The 17,070-nt window shown below is 43.7% G+C and overlaps 1 protein-coding gene across 3 annotated transcripts; it reads right to left on the reverse strand.

Annotated features, from left to right (window-relative positions):
• Positions 1–1,074: 1,074 nt before the first annotated feature.
• On the reverse strand, positions 1,075–13,152 carry pitx1 (paired-like homeodomain 1). Of its 3 annotated transcripts, XM_041952149.1 has the most exons (5): positions 13,022–13,152; positions 12,062–12,116; positions 7,125–7,274; positions 5,685–5,887; positions 1,075–1,975 (listed from the first exon to the last, which is right to left on the reverse strand). In XM_041952149.1, the coding sequence occupies exons 2-5, from the start codon at positions 12,105–12,107 to the stop codon at positions 1,427–1,429; spliced, it is 948 nt and encodes a 315-aa protein (XP_041808083.1). In that variant the 5' UTR covers positions 12,108–12,116; positions 13,022–13,152; the 3' UTR covers positions 1,075–1,426. The 3 variants fall into 3 exon arrangements, with proteins under 3 accessions (XP_041808083.1, XP_041808086.1, XP_041808085.1); XM_041952152.1 differs by lacking the exon at positions 7,125–7,274; XM_041952151.1 differs by lacking the exons at positions 12,062–12,116; positions 13,022–13,152 and adding an exon at positions 7,379–7,557.
• Between the last annotated feature and the right edge of the window lie 3,918 nt (positions 13,153–17,070).

The raw sequence follows: 17,070 nt of genomic DNA on the forward strand, positions 1-17,070 counted from the left end.
ACGCACAATATGTTCCTTTAAAGGTGGAGTCAGGTAGGCCCACAGAGGTGCGGGTGCCAAACCTCAGCCTGACTGACTCCACATTAATCCGTCTTATTATAGTGTCATAACAGCAAATGATAATTATCAAAAATCTATTTGGATACGTGTATTATGAAATAAAACACATCAGAAGCACATGCAGGACTGTTTTCTGCACCGAGCGGTGAAATTGGATAATTATGAAACTCACCGAATATCAACGGCCCATAATATTAAGCAAGGCTTTAGACAATGATCCTATTAATGCCTCGAAATTTAGATATTAAGTTTGCAAGATGCGTATAAACTCTGGATTTATTTCCCTCCACAGGCAGAGTGTAATTTGATGTGCAGTAAAGAAAAAGAAAACGCTATAATGCAGGAATAAGCTTCAAAATTAAAAGAATAAAAAATATCATGGTTAAAGCCCAGATAACTACCGGCTAGTCCCATTAATCCTTAAAAATCTTCATGCTCCTGAGATAATCCTTTTAAAGTGAGTGGATCAATAGGCTGCCGATGTGTTGCCAGCTTATTTATTCTGCTCCTCTTTGGGGGGGGGGGGGGGGGGGGGTCGAAATGGGAGCACCGCGGCCCCTCTCGGTCAACAAAGACTCCTCTGAAACATACTTGAAATAAACCTCTTTTCCTGGAGTTTATTCAAACAAACATGTTACCATAAACACATGAGTGACTCTGAATCACCTGTTGTATACAGTTCAGGCTAATGAACTTCTGCAAAGTCTTACATTATCGTACAAAACACGTTGCACTCAGGTTAAACATGCGGGGTTTTCTATTTCAAACAAGATGGAAAAAAACATTTTGAAAGGAAAGTCACTGAACGGGAGGCGTCAAACGGGCCGCTGGTGTCCTGCATAGACGGTAAATAGAAAGCACACAGAAGCAGTATAAAATATGTACAATGTAGGTTAGATTTTTTTTTTCTTATCGAGTCTGGACTCGTTTTATGCTCGACACTTTGATTAATTTTCTTGCAAATCCTGGTTTTTGGTCGAGAACCCCCCCCCCCCCCCCCAGAAAGTCTTCAAAAGCAAGCCAAGCAAGCACAAAAAGGAAAAAAAAATCCCACCGTCTGTTTTATATGTTAGGCCTGTATATATTTACATTTATATATGTACAATGCAGCAATGTAACACGTCTTCATGATTTAAAAAAAGAAAAAAAACCCTGGACATTTCAATTGCTGTGCAAGTTCATCGGTAAACACATATAACCCGCATAATCCATTTTTCTTTAAAAAAAAATGACTGCAACTAATCCAGTTTAGTTGTCTTTGATTTTTTTTCCCATCCGCAGGTAGCCTCTAAGCTCTGACACCGTGTCCGTTTATCACAGAGAGATTTATTGATCGCTGTGGATTTCAGGCCCCGCTTTTGGCCCGTCAGCTGTTGTATTGACAGGCGTTCAGACTCGAGCCGGGGCTCTGCAGGCCGCTGTATCCAAAGGTCGGATGCTGTTTGGATTTGAGTCTGAGGGTGGCCAGGCTGGAGTTGCAAGTGTCCCGGTAAACGCTGTACGGAGAGCCGGGGGGCCCGTACGGACACGCGGGCGACGACATGGCCGAGTTGATGCCGGACGTGCCGATCCCGTTCAGGTTGCTGATGTTGTTGAGGCCCGGGGCGGGCATGCCCGGCACGGCCGAGTGGCCCATCCCGGATGCCATGGTCATGGAGGAGATGGAGTTGGGCGCGGAGAACATGGACTGCGAGGTGAGGGGGCTCATGGAGTTGAAGAAGGTGAAGTTCTTGGTAGACAGCGGCGCCGGGGTGAGGCCCTTGTTGGTCCAGTTGTTGTAGGTGTAAGCCGGGTACATGTCGTCATAAGGCTGCATGAGGCCGCTGAACTGCGGCAGGTAGCTGTTCTTGCACAGGTCCATCTGCTGGTTGCGCTCCCGCTTCCTCCACTTAGCCCGGCGGTTTTTGAACCACACCTGGAGGAGACACACGGTTAGTACTGCGGACATTAGCTGTGGTGTTGGAGCAGAGTCACTAAGTCGGCCCTAAATCACTAAAATGCTTATTTTCTGACACTTGCATGTGTCACACTCCCAAATCTTCAAATGTCTCAAGCGTGTGCTGCTATCACAAAGACAGGCAGTGTAAGCTGTAATAAAGTCCTATTCTCCATTAAGAATGACTGCAGCAGTTTTAGTGAGAAGTGGTGCAATAATATTTCTGTGCGCTTTCAGAGCACTTCGACTGCTGCATTCAGGGTGTGTTGGTATTTAGGCCACAGAACAAACGGGAAAAAAACGGCACAAAAAAATCTAAAACCAAAAAAATCCAAATGAATGATCTTTCAGGGTTATTGCATGGTGTAATTTCTCTTTTAAAGACACTCAGAAGCCCTACTACAAAATTCAAAATTTGAAGCTGCAGTCTCACGTCGACAGATCTTTAATACAGCATGTGTTCAATGTTCTCAGATGTCTAAAGATTTGTTTACCACAGTCTGTAAACACAGCAAAAGGGACTACACTGTATTTTCAGTTATGATCAGTTGAGGAAAAGGCACACAAAAGCTTGTTTGCCTCGTGGTCAAACCTTTCAGTTGAGCTCTATAAATTTATTTATATATGGTCACAAAAATCACTTTGTACCTTTGTGACTATAGATAATAACACTTTTTCCAAGTGAAATTCAGCCTCAGTTTTTGAGTTCCCAAGCTCTTCTTGACTGGGGATTTGTGTTAAAGCTGTCATGGCGCTTTTCTTTCCCCCCTCAGTGAACACATCAAAGCGGACTTGCTCCTAATTGTCTTTTCCTACAAAAATCCTCACAATCAGTCCGTTTTTTTAAATTTTAAATTAGAGCAGCAGCAGCATCAGAGTCCAACACTGCAAGTCCACATTCATCCAGCGACAGTCCCCTTTAATTTGCTCAAAATGTTCAAAAGTGAAAAAACTGTGGAAGGTGAACCACTGACAGCCTCTTAAATCCAAACTGCTGCTTTTTCTTTGCGCATGTTGGCTCTTTGTTAAAAACTCACTCTTTTAAGCCGCATTTATTTCGACTTTCGTGTTTGGTTATTTGCGTGAAATGTTAAATCAGCTGTGCCAAAGGACAGAAACATAATTGAATGATCAACTTTTTTTTACCTTAAATTGTTTTTTTTATATATTTATAAATATTCCGTGAAAGAAATTTCGCCCTAAAATATTTATTTTGAATATTGGAATATTCTGAAATTTAATTCCTATATGTACAAAATGTTGACGAATTATATGAATTTTGTAGTTTCAATACTTTAATGTCATAATTCAGATCAAACAGTTGTAACAGCCCAACATAAATGTGTCTGGACTTAAGCCAAGGATGTGTTGAAGTCTATTATAGTATTAATTTTAATTATTACTTCACGTCTAATGATGAAATTAAATATGTCTGCGGTGCATGCATCTACATTTAAATGTGTGTGTGTGTGTAGGTAGGTGTGGGTGTGGGTGTGCGCGCGTTTGCGTGTGTGTAGTCATGGCTCTCCAAAATAAAACCCAGTAGTTTACGACATGAATCAAACACACGGCGCATGACTGTAAATGTATCAGAAAACGTGCCTCTGGATATCCTCAAGCCTTATCGAAACCTGACAAAATATCCGTTAGTCGGCACTCTGCAAGTCATTTTTAATTCCTAGTAGAAACAGTTTACAAGTGGCCTCGAGAGACGGGCCCCGCGGAGGCTATTTAAAGCCGAGCAGAGAGCAGGGTGCTGCGGACAAATTGTCCACAAAGACATGAGCGATGTGACAGAGAGCTGCGGAGGAAACGCTGCGTCTCACAGCGCCGCCTCGACTCGTGAGGCTTCGGCTTCCTGTGCCGAGCGAAAATAAATAAATAAATACAAATACAGCTTAAATACATATATAATTCGGGTTTTAATGTCATGTTAACAAGCAAAAAACCTCAGAGCTAATTAAACGATGGTGACATATGTGGTATGGTGAAATATCATTCAACCTCATTATATTATCTGTCAAGCTTGATTAAACACGGATGGCCTTAAAAGGTCAAGTCCAAACACTTTAAAATGTCAAAACATTTAATTAAATGCTCGGATACGGATCAGAAACGGTGAGGCCGCGCCGCGTCAGGCCACGCACTTTACAATGCTTTCTTTTTATTTCGCCAAAATACAAGGCTGCACTGTTTAAAATTCACCCTCCTTGGCTGCAGAGATGAAAACCCAGCACTCTAAACTTGTTCTGAGACTTTTTTGCTTTTTTCCCCCCGCACTTTAAATAGCTGCATGCATTTTTTTATGCAATTTGAGACGGTGGATTTTGCAAGGACGGGCCGCCAGGCGCCAGTTGCTGTAAATGAAAACCAACTGCAATTGTTTTGTGTTTAACGCGTTTCTTGCATCCACATTTTTTTCTCGCAGAGGAAAAAGCAGCCAGCATGAATACCTGTGTAAATAAAGAGTAAAGTGGTGAGTTCAGTTTTCTTTAGCAAGAATAAAACACAACTGTGTCAACTATTCTGTTTTTTCTAATTTAAAGGGCCCTAGAATGAAAATTCAAATCTCTTATAATTAAAATTAAATAAATATTGTTAAAATGTGATTTTTCCCCCATGTTGTTAAATGTATAGTCATAGTGCTGAAACATCCTCCCTGAATAAAACTAGCCACATGCTGTTCATATTCACTGCAGGGCTCCAGGTAGATTTGGCTGCATGAACAGTCTCCTCCACGGGGACAAATAAGGGTCCAGACTGGTGATGATGTCATCAAAAGACAAATCCCCCATTGGCTCCATTAGCAGCGCGGATACACCCTTAAAATAGGATGTCATTTCCAACAGATCCAAATAGTTAAAGACAGCTCTCATTTCTGCTCAACTTCCAACGTGAAATATGTGAACATGAGCGCGTTTTAAAACGCGCAGTTTGAGTCCTGCTCGTGTTAGAAATGCGCGCGGTGTTGAGAATTACGCACGTGTTTTAATAAAGAATGACTTGCTCTTTGGATACACCGTAGCTGACAGTCAGGGATGACTGCAACTTAATATCTGTTAACGCTGCAGTTTGAAAATCTCCCAGTTTTTTGTCAGCGGGTGTCTCTGAATTATATCTCACATTTAGTTTCTAACTGAGTTGTTTAAAGTCACTGCATTAATCTACATGAACTCCGTTAAGCGGCTGGATTTTCACTCTTCCATTCCGTACAAGCACAGGACAACGTCATTCAGGGAAAAGCGACACAAATTTAAATGCTGGGAGAGCGACTCTGTTGACATCCTCAGTGGAGGAGATTTACCTACAGTGTCTTATTAAAATGTTTCGGTTTAAGCAAATCAGTGGTCAGTTTTACATCAAAATCTTAGTGAGAACATGAAGTTATCATGTGAATCCAGCCACATATTATACACAGTGTGACTCTGCTTGCAAGTTGTAGGGTTTTTTGGTTTAATTATTACTTTTTGTTTTGTTGATTTTCATAGTTGTGTATTTTAGAATATTTCGCTTAAATTTTTATTTACTTCACGTGTGCTGGAGTTATTTAATTTACTTAGGTAACGGGTTAAGAAGTCTCCCACCCAACAGAACCACGTAAGATTGCTAAGTTTATTTGTCAAATCCTCTTTACGCACGCATTACGCACACTTTACGCACAGCTGGCGGTCTGCCTGTTGCCTCTTACCCGGACTCTGGCCTCAGTCAGGTTGGTCCACACGGCGATTTCCTCCCTGGTGCTCATATCCGGATACCGGTTCCTCTGGAAAGTGGCCTCCAGCTCCTGCAGCTGCTGGCTGGTGAAGTGAGTCCGCTGCCGCCGCTGCTTCTTCTTCTTGGGATCGTCCGCGTTCCCGTCATCGCTCCTGTGTTCAGTGCTCCTCTCCTTTTCTGTGGATCACAAATTGGGCTGAAATGACTGTATGCTGCAGGTGTAGGGTACTTTGAATAACATGCAAATAAGAAAACAATCTTTGCACTGAACAATTGAATAGAACATAACGGTCAAACGTTTCAGACTGAAATTAAGTGCAACAGCGTGCAAAAACAATAAAGCCTTAGGTGAAATATAACAGAAAAGGCCTGTCAACCTGAAATAAGCAAAGCGAAAACTATAAATACTGTAAACTGTGTATAAAGTTGTCCATGAAAAATAAGCCTCGGAGAAGTGACAGATTAAAGACAAACATTTACAAACATGTCTGAGAGTTTAGTATCGATTCTTTCAAACACACTTAGACGTGCCTCGCTTTACGTTGACAGATCAATGTTACTTTCTTTACGACGAGGTCTGCCCACCCTTATCTCCCAACTGCTATCTTGTGTTCATGTCCTAACAAGATTGCCTCATTAAACTGAAGGGTCAGCACGTGCAAAGGTTAATGGCAAAAACGGCAATAGTCTCCTGAATGTTTGCCCGAAAGCAAGATCAACTTAAAACTCAAAGCTGGAACATAATTTTTAATTCAACTCCCGTAAACAATTTCAACAAAGGAAATAAGACGGATAACATTCATCGATATTTGCAAGAAGAAGAGAGAGCCTTGGATTTTCTATAAAAAAAAGTGGCAAAGATGAAGAACAAAAAGCTTCTCCAAGAATTGTTAATACAGACCTTCTGGCTTTCAGTTTAGATTGGAGGACGGGCCCAATATTTATAGTTTGTTTTAATGCATTCACTGACAGCAGGCCAGGCTGTTCTGCACATTTTTCCCTGACAGACCTCGAGATCCTGCCAAGCGTTTGGTTAAGCCAGCGCAATAAACAAAAAAGAAAAATGGGGTGTAACTGCACCGAAACTGGACTATTTTTCCTTGCTCGGCTGTATTTCTGCACGTTAAACCGGAGAGCAGAAACAGACCAAACTAAATTTACTGCAGTTTTTTAATGTTTTTATCCATGTGCGTGTTGCTCCGTAACACACGGAAATAAATGGCCATTGCAGTGAGAGTAAGCAAACACTGGGACATGCAGTTTAAGTAAAATATGGTCCCCTTCTACCGTAGCGTTAAGCTGCCGGGATGCCTCTGTGACAGTCAACCGTAAACGTGCTTGTGGAGACGTAAAATAAACTGTTATTGTACTCAGAAGAAGGAATCGAGTTGCTAAAAGCACTCTGACTGTGTACCTGCCAACTCTGTGTCTGAAGACTCGCTGCTTGAGTTCTCTAAAGTTTCTCGACTGCTGTTGGAAGTTCTCGGTAAATGAAACGCGGGGGCCACGTCGCGGGGCGGCGGTGCTCTCACTGCCTCTGCGATTCTGTCCAAATTCATCCCACCTTGAAGAGAAGGATGCGCACAAAGAGGAAACGGGGTGAATCCTGGGGTGCACAAAGCTTTCCTCAACAGCTAAAAAAAAATCCACCCGCTGCCAGACACACACCACGACATGAGAGGATGAACCATGCAGGGAGAATTCCCACCACAGTTTTGTTCTTCCACGAAAAAAAACGACTTGGAGCCGGGGGAAAAAAAAATCACACAGCACCCTTTTCCCACCGCAACACCAATGACAGCCCGGTTCGCTCTTCTTCTCTCCGCTGCAGGGAAAAGCTTCTGCCCGCTGTGACCGAGGCAAGGCTCCGGCTCTCCAACCCACACAAGAGACCCACCCATTTGCTGAGTTTAACCTCCCCTAAATAAGCGAGTCCCACCCACAAAGAGTGCCCGCTGCAAGAAAATATCCACCCAAACGGCACATTTAGTCTGAAGTCGAGTTAAAACTAGTGGGGGGAAAAAGTGCCATTAATTTATAGGACGTTTGGCCGCATGCAAATCAGCAAATGTCTTCAATCAAGTGAAAACATAAACGGCCCATCTGAGCAAAATAGACGATTCCCAAGTGGGTATATATTTTGCTCGCTTGTTGATAGACTTAAAGGTTCAGTATCAGGCTGAATGCTTAACGTGGACATTTTTTGCAGCGTCCATGTTTCTTTTTTTCAGTTGTCGGGAGCGCGCAATGCAACGCTTTGCTCGTTAGGAGTAAAATAGGCCTTTCATTCGTGCAGGCATGTTTGAAATGCGTCCAGCGCAACGCAGCTGGGTGCGCTTATACACACACTCCCTCCACACAATGTATATCTCGGATATGTACTGAGCTGGATAAACATTTGCCATCTAACGCGGGCCTGCCCAGTTACTGTCTCCTCACTCTGAAAAGTGCATGATGATATGAAGATTATTGTGTGCATGAATGACAGGTCGCTCTATCAGCTCACAGTTTCACCACAAATAGACAATCAGGACTCATAATAGCCTGGCAGGTCAGAGCGCCCATTGTTTAACGCACGCTGTACCTGGACCGCAGGACCAACACCTGGCTGAGTTCTGTTGTAAATCTCAAAGTTTCCCAATCAGACATCGGTTTATAATCACACTTTGATAAAAAAAAACAAAAAACAAAACATTTTCTAAACTTCAACATGCACTTAGCGATGTGACGACACTTCCGGCTCCCACAAATCCCCTCATCACTGACTGCTATTATGACCTGATTCCAGAAAACATGAATTTGGCCACTGATGGTGACGCATCTGCCTTTTTTAGTCGGTTTTGTCGGCAAATCCTGAGGTGTGATTTGGATGAAGGCGTGAAAGGGCTCGAAGTGAATTTGAAATCAGTTTATAATTTCAGGGTGTTTTCTGGTCGGATTATTATCTGTCGTTTTGATACGCATGCGCACAGTGCACTTCAAGTAAACTGTAAACTAACCCTCGGAAGAGTCTGTGCGCAGCTTCGTCCAGATGTTGACTGGCTGGTCTCAGTGTGTGCTGCACTGGAGGAAAACACGCAGTCAGACGTGCGGCGATGCCGCAGCTGCAGAGATATGAGAATATTTTACGAGCTTCTTTCTGTTAGAAAACGCAGCGGCGCCTGTTGGTCACAAAACACAGAGGCCAAATTTCTTGATTTGAATTAGCCTGAGGGCTGGAAGGCGCCAGGTGAGGCCTTGCTGAGTTTATGTAGAAGTGGTGCATCTTGGGATTGGTGAGTGAGTGGTTGGGATTTGTTGTCATTTCAGGCCAATAAGAGCTGCTGTTATTCAATTTGTGTTTTGTTTTCACAAAGTATAGGTTTCATTGCACATATCAACGTATTGGGCATCCAGTATTGCGCATAATTCACCTCCGTTTGCGCTAAACTCTCTTTTTAGTGTGATTGCGCGTGTATAGATTTACTGCAAAATTTCATAAAAATCGTATTTTTTTTAGTCAAACGAAGGCAAACGTTTGCCAATGGAGTCAGAAGCTTGTACATATTTATTCAGCCAAAAAGTCAAACTGTCCAAACTCAACGACACAACTAACCTCGTGTGGAAAATCAGCTCTGAGTGACCAAAGAGTCAGTCAGGAAGGGCAGATATTTTCTTTTCTTCGCAATTACGCATGGACTAAAAACCAAGTTCCAATCGAAAAAAAACGTCAACTTAAACATTTCCTTGAATGCAGACTGTTAGCTTTACGTCTCTCAAGCAATTTGAGAACTGACTTGCTGTGGCTCGGCCTGCAGCCCACATGTGTCAGGTAAATGCGCACTGGGCTCAGGCCTCACCGGCTCAGACTCGGACTGTCACCGGCGCCAGTCTCGAGTATTTTCGGCCATTGTATGACAGTAACTTCTGACATGAGATCCCCGTCCGACCGGAAAACTCCCCCGAAGGCCTTTTCAGAAGAATCGTGAAAGCTTTAACCAATCGCTTGTATTTTTCCCCATCTGCGTTTGTTCAGCTCCTCTCTGCGCTCAGCGCGTTATAGGCGCAAAGGACTCGTAGAGGGCATGAAATCTGAATAATTAAACCAATGCAGCGATTCTGTTTTTTATAGCAGAATTCTGCCACCATTAGACAATCCTCCAGCATGCGTCATGAGGGTCTGTGTGCACTCATAGGCCTGAAACAAGCTCGACCTTCACATTTAGCCTGCTGTAGTGCCCTTGGGCAGGAAAGCCATCGGATTATTAGCGTCCTGAGCTGCAGCCAAGTGCGTAAAAATGGTTTCGAAGAGGTTTGGCGCAGACAAGGAGACAAATTCAACTGCACCGCGCGACCCAAGCAGAGGAGCGCTGTGCGGAAGTGACCTCAAGGACCTGATCACCCGATTGTGTCAGCAGGTGGTCTTTACTATGCACGTCGTGAAACTGGAAGTCGGTGCGAGTTAGAAGTTTGGGGTTAGTGGGTACATCGTGTATCCGTGAAGTGTATACTGGTCTGGGTGGGTCAGTGCGGGGATTTTAAGAGCAATAAGGCAGTGTGGCCTAAAAAAGTGCATTATACGTTCATTACGGCAGCTCTACTGTAAATAAAAAATCACGATAAACCCACTGACCCTTGAAATCCCCTGTGGAATATTAAAGGATTTACAGCACATGGAGATTTTCCACGGAGGAGTTCCTGTGATTCTGTTCTCCAGCAGATATTACAGGCTGATAGATGGGGGTAATCTAAATACCCAGCCTCCTCAGCCTGCATCCCTGCCTGCGCCCTGCTCCTCCTCTGCTCTGGAGGGCACTTGCGTGTGATGGATGAGTTAAAAAGCCTTTCCATCCGGCAGGACAGGTTAAAGGCCAGTGGCAATGCAAACACTCATATTTTTCCTCCAAGAAGTGAAAATAAACTCAGCGAACTCCGTTAATCACACGCCAAAACACACATAAAAGTACAGTCTTGGTGTTTCCCCCCTCTCTCTCTCAACTGTAAGATAACCAAACAAAGCCGAGCGGGGGCCAAAAACAAAGCATATAGAAAATTAAAGCTGGCGAGCACATTCAAAGACAGGACAGCAGTGGAGGTGTAACAGGACACGGTGGGTAACTGGAGAAGGACAGAGCTGATTATTTCCTTGGTGATGGTTCTCCTGCTTGGTCCAAGGCCTGTTTGGCCTGGAGCCTGACAACCAACAAACAACCTGACAGAGGGGACGCAGGTGTAAATAAAACAACCTCGCACGGAAACACTCCGAAGTCTTAGAATATATATTTTTTCTTAAAGCGCATACATTCATCATCCGGTGTGTTTACTCAACCCAGCAGGCGTTTACTTAGAGGTGAAATGAAAAGGCTGATGACTTGAGTTGAGGTGGAATTAGTCCTAAAAAATACATGTCTCTCACACACGAAGGGGTTTGAGCTTCTTATACGAACCAGTAAGAACATATTTGTGCCTATTAGCAACACAGATTCCTCCACAGCTTTGATGAAGTCTCATTTGGCCCGAGTTTCCTCCTCTCTCAACCTCTTTCAGCCTGTTTGTCTCTCGAATAATTCTGTTTCCAATTTGTGTCGTGATGTTCAGCATCTGACCTTTAAACTGAATCTGCTTTATTGTCATAAAAAATTAATTCCTGAGAGAAAATTAGATTTAAGTACACACCCGGTCTCCGCCTCACGTGCATGGCTGTCATTTAAATGTCTCAAAACCCCGAAGATCTTTCCATAGTTTTCACGTCTCCATTTGACGCTCTGCGTTTAAATCCTTATTTACAGAAAAAATCCCTATTTATTCTGTGAAAAGAAAATATCACATCTTCATTGCTGCTTTTGGAAACTTTTTTTCATCAGGACAGAACCTTTTGTTTCTTGCTGTCAATCCGGCTTCACTTTTCCCACTTTTTTCCCCCTGTTTTTCAAATGCAGAACAGCTCACCAGGAAATGATTATGATCAGAAACCAGACGCACAAAATAAAACGGATTACTATGTGGAAGTAAAACTCAGCTCCATTGTTGAAAATGTTTGTCTGCTTTCATTTCCCCCGCACGCTGCCATTTGCATCTCATTATCTGATAGATCCGCATATCGACATGTAAAAATGATGCCATGCGCATTATTTCACCACATAGGAAACATGTTGCGTCTGAAAACGAAAAAGCAGATGGCTGTGAGCACGCACAGCCTGTCTGCTGCGAGATTTGCCAAGAAGCAATGAAACAGAGAGGTGCAGTCCGCACTGAACACTGCAGCATCATTGTGCTTTGCATGATAGTTTCAAGTTTTGTACCAAACTGTGTAAAACTCACATTTTCTCAAAAACAATAAGATGATTTAACCGAGCAGATAACGAGTCCTACCTGGATCCCCGCAAGAAATCCCATTCTTCGACAGATTCAGTTCCATTCCAGTTGCCTGAAAAACAGAAGAAGAAAGTTGCATCAGAAGAAATTTTTCCTGCATATTGAATACTTAAAAATCAATTTCTTCTCCTCTTTAAGATTTCCTGCAATTATAATCTGCCTTTTTATTGATAAATAATAATACAACGTTGCTACATCGCAGGAGACTTCATGTTGAATTCTTTTTTCGTCCAAGTCTGATATCTCAAACGCTTTTATTTTTTAGAAAATTAAAAGATAAATGAATCTTATATGCAGCCCAAACAAAACAATATATTTACTCAGCAGCAAAGCAAAACTGTTCACTAAAACATTCACACGTTTAAACCGCCATTCAATTTTAAAGTCAAACGCTTCCACGCAGATCTTCAGGTTTTGGGCCCTCAGAAACAACCATAACCCAACATCAAGTTTACCTTTGACCTGATAACGCACGCGCACGCGCACGCGCACACGCACACACACTCCTCTCATCTACAGGAATCACTTTGCTGCTTCTCTGTCCTCATCTCTCTGTCCTGTCACTTTACATTCGGTTCATTTTGTGTCGGAGTCAGAGATGAATGCAGAGTTTCGATGGAAACGTTACAGCAGGCTGTTGCCTACAACTGTCACTTGTGCTCAACACACTCTGACTCGATTTTATCTGATGATATTTTCCTGTGGACGCTGCTGCTGAAATCGTTGCTGTGCCTAAAGTTCCATCTCTGGCCTCTCCGCGGCCACTCCAGCTTCCCTGACCCCAGCACGCCGACAGCGCGCTCTGGAGCAGGCGCTTGTCACCATTTAATCTCAATCATCTTTAACGCTGACTCGTGTGTGACCACGGCTGAAAGCGGGATGCCAGCCGACCGTCTGACCGAAACCCTGAGCTGAAATTCAGCAACCTGACAGACAAGGTGTGCGCTTTTTACTCACCAGTTGGTTCCCAGCAGAGGCAGAAGACAGAAAAAAAGGAATAAAGCCCTCAGAGTTTCCCCATGCAGGTGTTCAGTATATCCACTTTATGCGTCGGCTGCGCGTAAACGCTGCGTCCGCGGTAATCAGCGCTTTGGTCGCGTCTCCGCGGCGCTGTCTTGGTTTTCTTCACCAGCGATCTGCAGCACGCCTCGCGGTGACGTCACTGCACCGCAACACCCCCGCTCCCCCCATCTCTCGCCGCCACAGTCTCCCACCTCCCCTGTTGTCATCCTCCTGCACCTTCAGCCTCCTCTCAATCAGCTTTTAAAAAAAAATCGTGATCGAATTCCACAACTTTGTTATCCTCACCTGACGTCACCCCATCTTCATCCTCATTATCTACATCCCAAAGTGTACCCTCACTCTGTTTCTGATCCTTCACCTTGAAATGTATTTTCATCATTTCTCAACCCCGAGATATGCGCAGCTGTGATAGTGACATTAAAGTATACTTCATAAAATTACTGATGGCAATATTAATAGATTAATAATAATAACAGCAATAATAATAGTAATAATAGTAGTAATAATGATGCAGTTTTTTCAGTTTTTGTCCGGGTTGTGCGACCCTGCTCATATATTCCTCCCCGACAGCCGCTGTGAAGAAAATCAGTTTCGGTGTGAAAAGTTGAGGCTTAATACTTTTTATGAGCTCATTTTTTGTGAGAGATCCGCTTTTCTGTAAACCCACACAGGTTGTCTGCGACCTGGCTGTCAGGCGGCTTGAAAAATAATAATAATTAGTTCAGAGTTATGCTCTACCGTCTCAGCCGCGTACAGGACTGAAACACACACATCTGATATTTTAATCTGAGATATTTATACAGCAAAAGATCAAAAACAGGCAACGAGTTTAACTCAATTAACCACACGAGCTTCCAGGTCCTGTTTGCTGTTTTTTTTTTTTTTTTTGTTTTTTTTTTTGCGTTACTTTAACTTCAATATTTTTAGGGCATTGGGGCATTTATATTTCTATAAATGCCCTAATTTCCAGCAGGCCGTCCTCACGGTGTGTTTGGGTGCGGGCACTAACGATGTTTGTCTTGTCCATAATTAATTGATTGAACAGGACGTTGCAGCCTACAGCCGTTGTGTGCGCGGATTATTATTTTAGCGACCAATTGTTCATATCCTAATATTTACATGCAGGTTTAAGCGGTGTTTTGTTCTGCTGTTGGTTTTACATGAAGCAAAATGTTTTAATTGTGCCAATATTTTATTTGTTCGGTGGCTTAAATGCTGGGAAAATGGCTGAATTCGAGTTTGATTTTTTCCATTTTTAAGCAAAACGATCTTGAAGATACTGAATCTTTTCTGAACGATTAAAGATGCTCAGATTGGAACATTCAGGCGTTTGCGCGTCGATGCGCTGTTGCAACGCAGTGGGACACAACGACGCAAAACACAACGAAAACGACGGAGAAAAAACCCTTTTATCAACCTTTTAACCAGAACAAATAAACTGATGATTCAGGTAAAGCCTTCAGCGTTACAGCACGGCTGCATTAACACACAAAAGGCACGAAAAGGCAAAGTAACAGAGTGGGATACAAGTAGCCGAGACCGAGATTAGACTAGATTTAGACCGTAAACCGTGGGCGGACTGGATTCCTGAGACTTTTAATAAATAAAAACAGAAAAGTGAAGATAAAACGGCTACAATAAAATCGTTAGAATAATTTATCTTACATGCACATTATCTGTAAAGTCATCACACATGTTTTTTTTCATGCATTTTCTTATCAGCATCCTTGCTGCAGAGTTGATCTTTGAATTGACACAAAAACGCACAGTCGGGCTGGATTTCAAACGTCCACGGCCAAAATGTGCAGCCCACGCACAGCCGGTCCCACCACTGAACCACCACAGCGCCTGTGTGGCAAAGAATATTTCCAGCTCCACATACTTGCTTTACAAGCTCCTTCTTTTGGCCCGAAACATGGGAGAAAGTGTGAAATTTGTCCCACCCTTACACTTTCCTTTTTAACTCGGCCAAGAGCTGCGCACGAAGCAAAGCCTGGCTCTGAGAGAGGGATCCTGGAGGGATTAAAGGGGAGCTGCGGGCCTCCCTCCAGGACACGGACAGGCCTCCTTCCCATGGTGCCGCTCTGAGACACCAGAGGCTCTCTCCTCTCTCCTCACGTCAGCTTTTTTATGATTTTTTCCCCCCCAGGAGCACACCAGGCTACTCCTGTATTAGAATGGATGGGTTAGTATTTGTGCTGCACACACAGGTTAGATGCAGTGATGTGATCAAAATCTGTGCAGAAAAATCTAGACAAGCAGTTTGGGCTCATTTCTGATTTTCCCGCCAGGTGTGTACACCTCCCCAGGAGCACCTCTAGTTTTATCTTTTTTTTTGTTGTCAAAATTCAGATAATTTGCCTAAATTCTACCAGACAACAATAACAATGAGCTAAAACATGCTTGTAGCACCTAACAGTTGAAATTAAGACTCAAATTTGACTGAAATATCTAAAATTAGTTGCAAAGTCACCTCGTGCCTTAAAACGTGTTATCTTGCTTGATCGGCGCCGCAATACAGGTGTGTTCTTGTGACTCCCATTAGGCCGCAACACTGACCCCAGCTCCTCCTGCAACTGTATCCACGAAACTGTAATGATTTCAATATCAGCATGTGAGGCCTGCATTGCTAAATGATGAGTCTTTCTCACACACACACACACACACACACACACACACACACACACACACACACACACTCTATAATTAGGCAGTAGGCAGGCAGGTAGGAGAATGCTGTGATTACTCAACGAGTGACTCGAGGAGTTAAGTAGTGCCCTGAAGGTGAGGCCGTGGCCTCATCTCTCCTGTGCAAATAGGTGGAGGGATTATTTAGCCCGTTTGGAGTGTGTGTGTGTGTGAAGGGGGAGGAGGTGTGTGTCTGTGGCCAGGGCCTGTCTGATGGTCACCCCCGCAGCGTAAATAGTTATTCCTGAATAAGAGAAGGGCTGATGCACACGATGGAAAGGTGGAAAACAAGCTCACACCCCGTCAGGAGAAGGGCTTGACACTTAGAGGAGGTTGGGTGTGTTAAGTGTGTGTGTGTGTTACATGTTACGCACACACTTGCAGGGTAATGTTTTTTTTCCCCTGAATCGGGTTCACAGCAGAATCAGCTGTTTTAATCTGGTCTAACCCGCAGGAAAGAGGGCCTCCTGGTCTTTCTCCGCACTGTAGCCCCTCAACCAGCGACTCCCAGAGAGCTCCCCATCCAGGACCGGCATAACAAAGCAGAGCTGGTGGCATTAGTGCGTAAGGCCCGTTTCCGCTGAGTGAGTGAGGAGCAGAGGAGTCGTACAGACTGTAGAATCAATCAGGAGGGTTTTGGGAGCTTGACGCCGGGCAGCTCGGCAGGATGGAAAGCCTTTGGTAACGTCGCAGCCGTTGGTCTCTAACTGGGAGCAGAGCCGGAGAGTCCGCCTGCATGTCAACAAGCCAAACACCCACAGACAGATACACAAGACTGCGAGTAACCGTGATATTTACTGCATACTGTTTCCACTATGGATGTCTGTACTTCAAAACATGTGAGGATGAAGTCACCCTCTCATCACTGGGGCTATTATGAGGAATGGACGCTTCCCAGTTGCTTTTTTTTTTCTTTGAAGCGATCCCCCTTGAAGTGTGTTGAAAACGCAGATGTCACAGTTTCCAATCGGCAGTGAAATTAGTGATGTTTTGATTGCGCAGGGCTCGGAGATTACCAGCGTAAACAGGTCTGGTGCATAGATCATCATTTCAAGAGGAGGCATCAGCCCTTTTTTCCACTTTATCCAAACTCGACGGGGCCTCTCTGGCTTAGTGCTGATGAGAAGCGGACGTCCAGCTTCCAGTTTTTCATCTGAGCATCAAGCTCATGCTGGCTAAAGTGATATTTCCTTTTGGTAGAACGTTTAAATGGCTGACCACCAAAACTGGCAGCGCTAGCACCCAGAGTTTGGAATGAGCTTGTCAAAAAAAACATCTTTTCATCGCTTCCTTTT

This window comes from Chelmon rostratus, chromosome 14, assembly GCF_017976325.1.
Source record: "Chelmon rostratus isolate fCheRos1 chromosome 14, fCheRos1.pri, whole genome shotgun sequence".
NCBI lineage: Eukaryota > Metazoa > Chordata > Actinopteri > Chaetodontiformes > Chaetodontidae > Chelmon > Chelmon rostratus.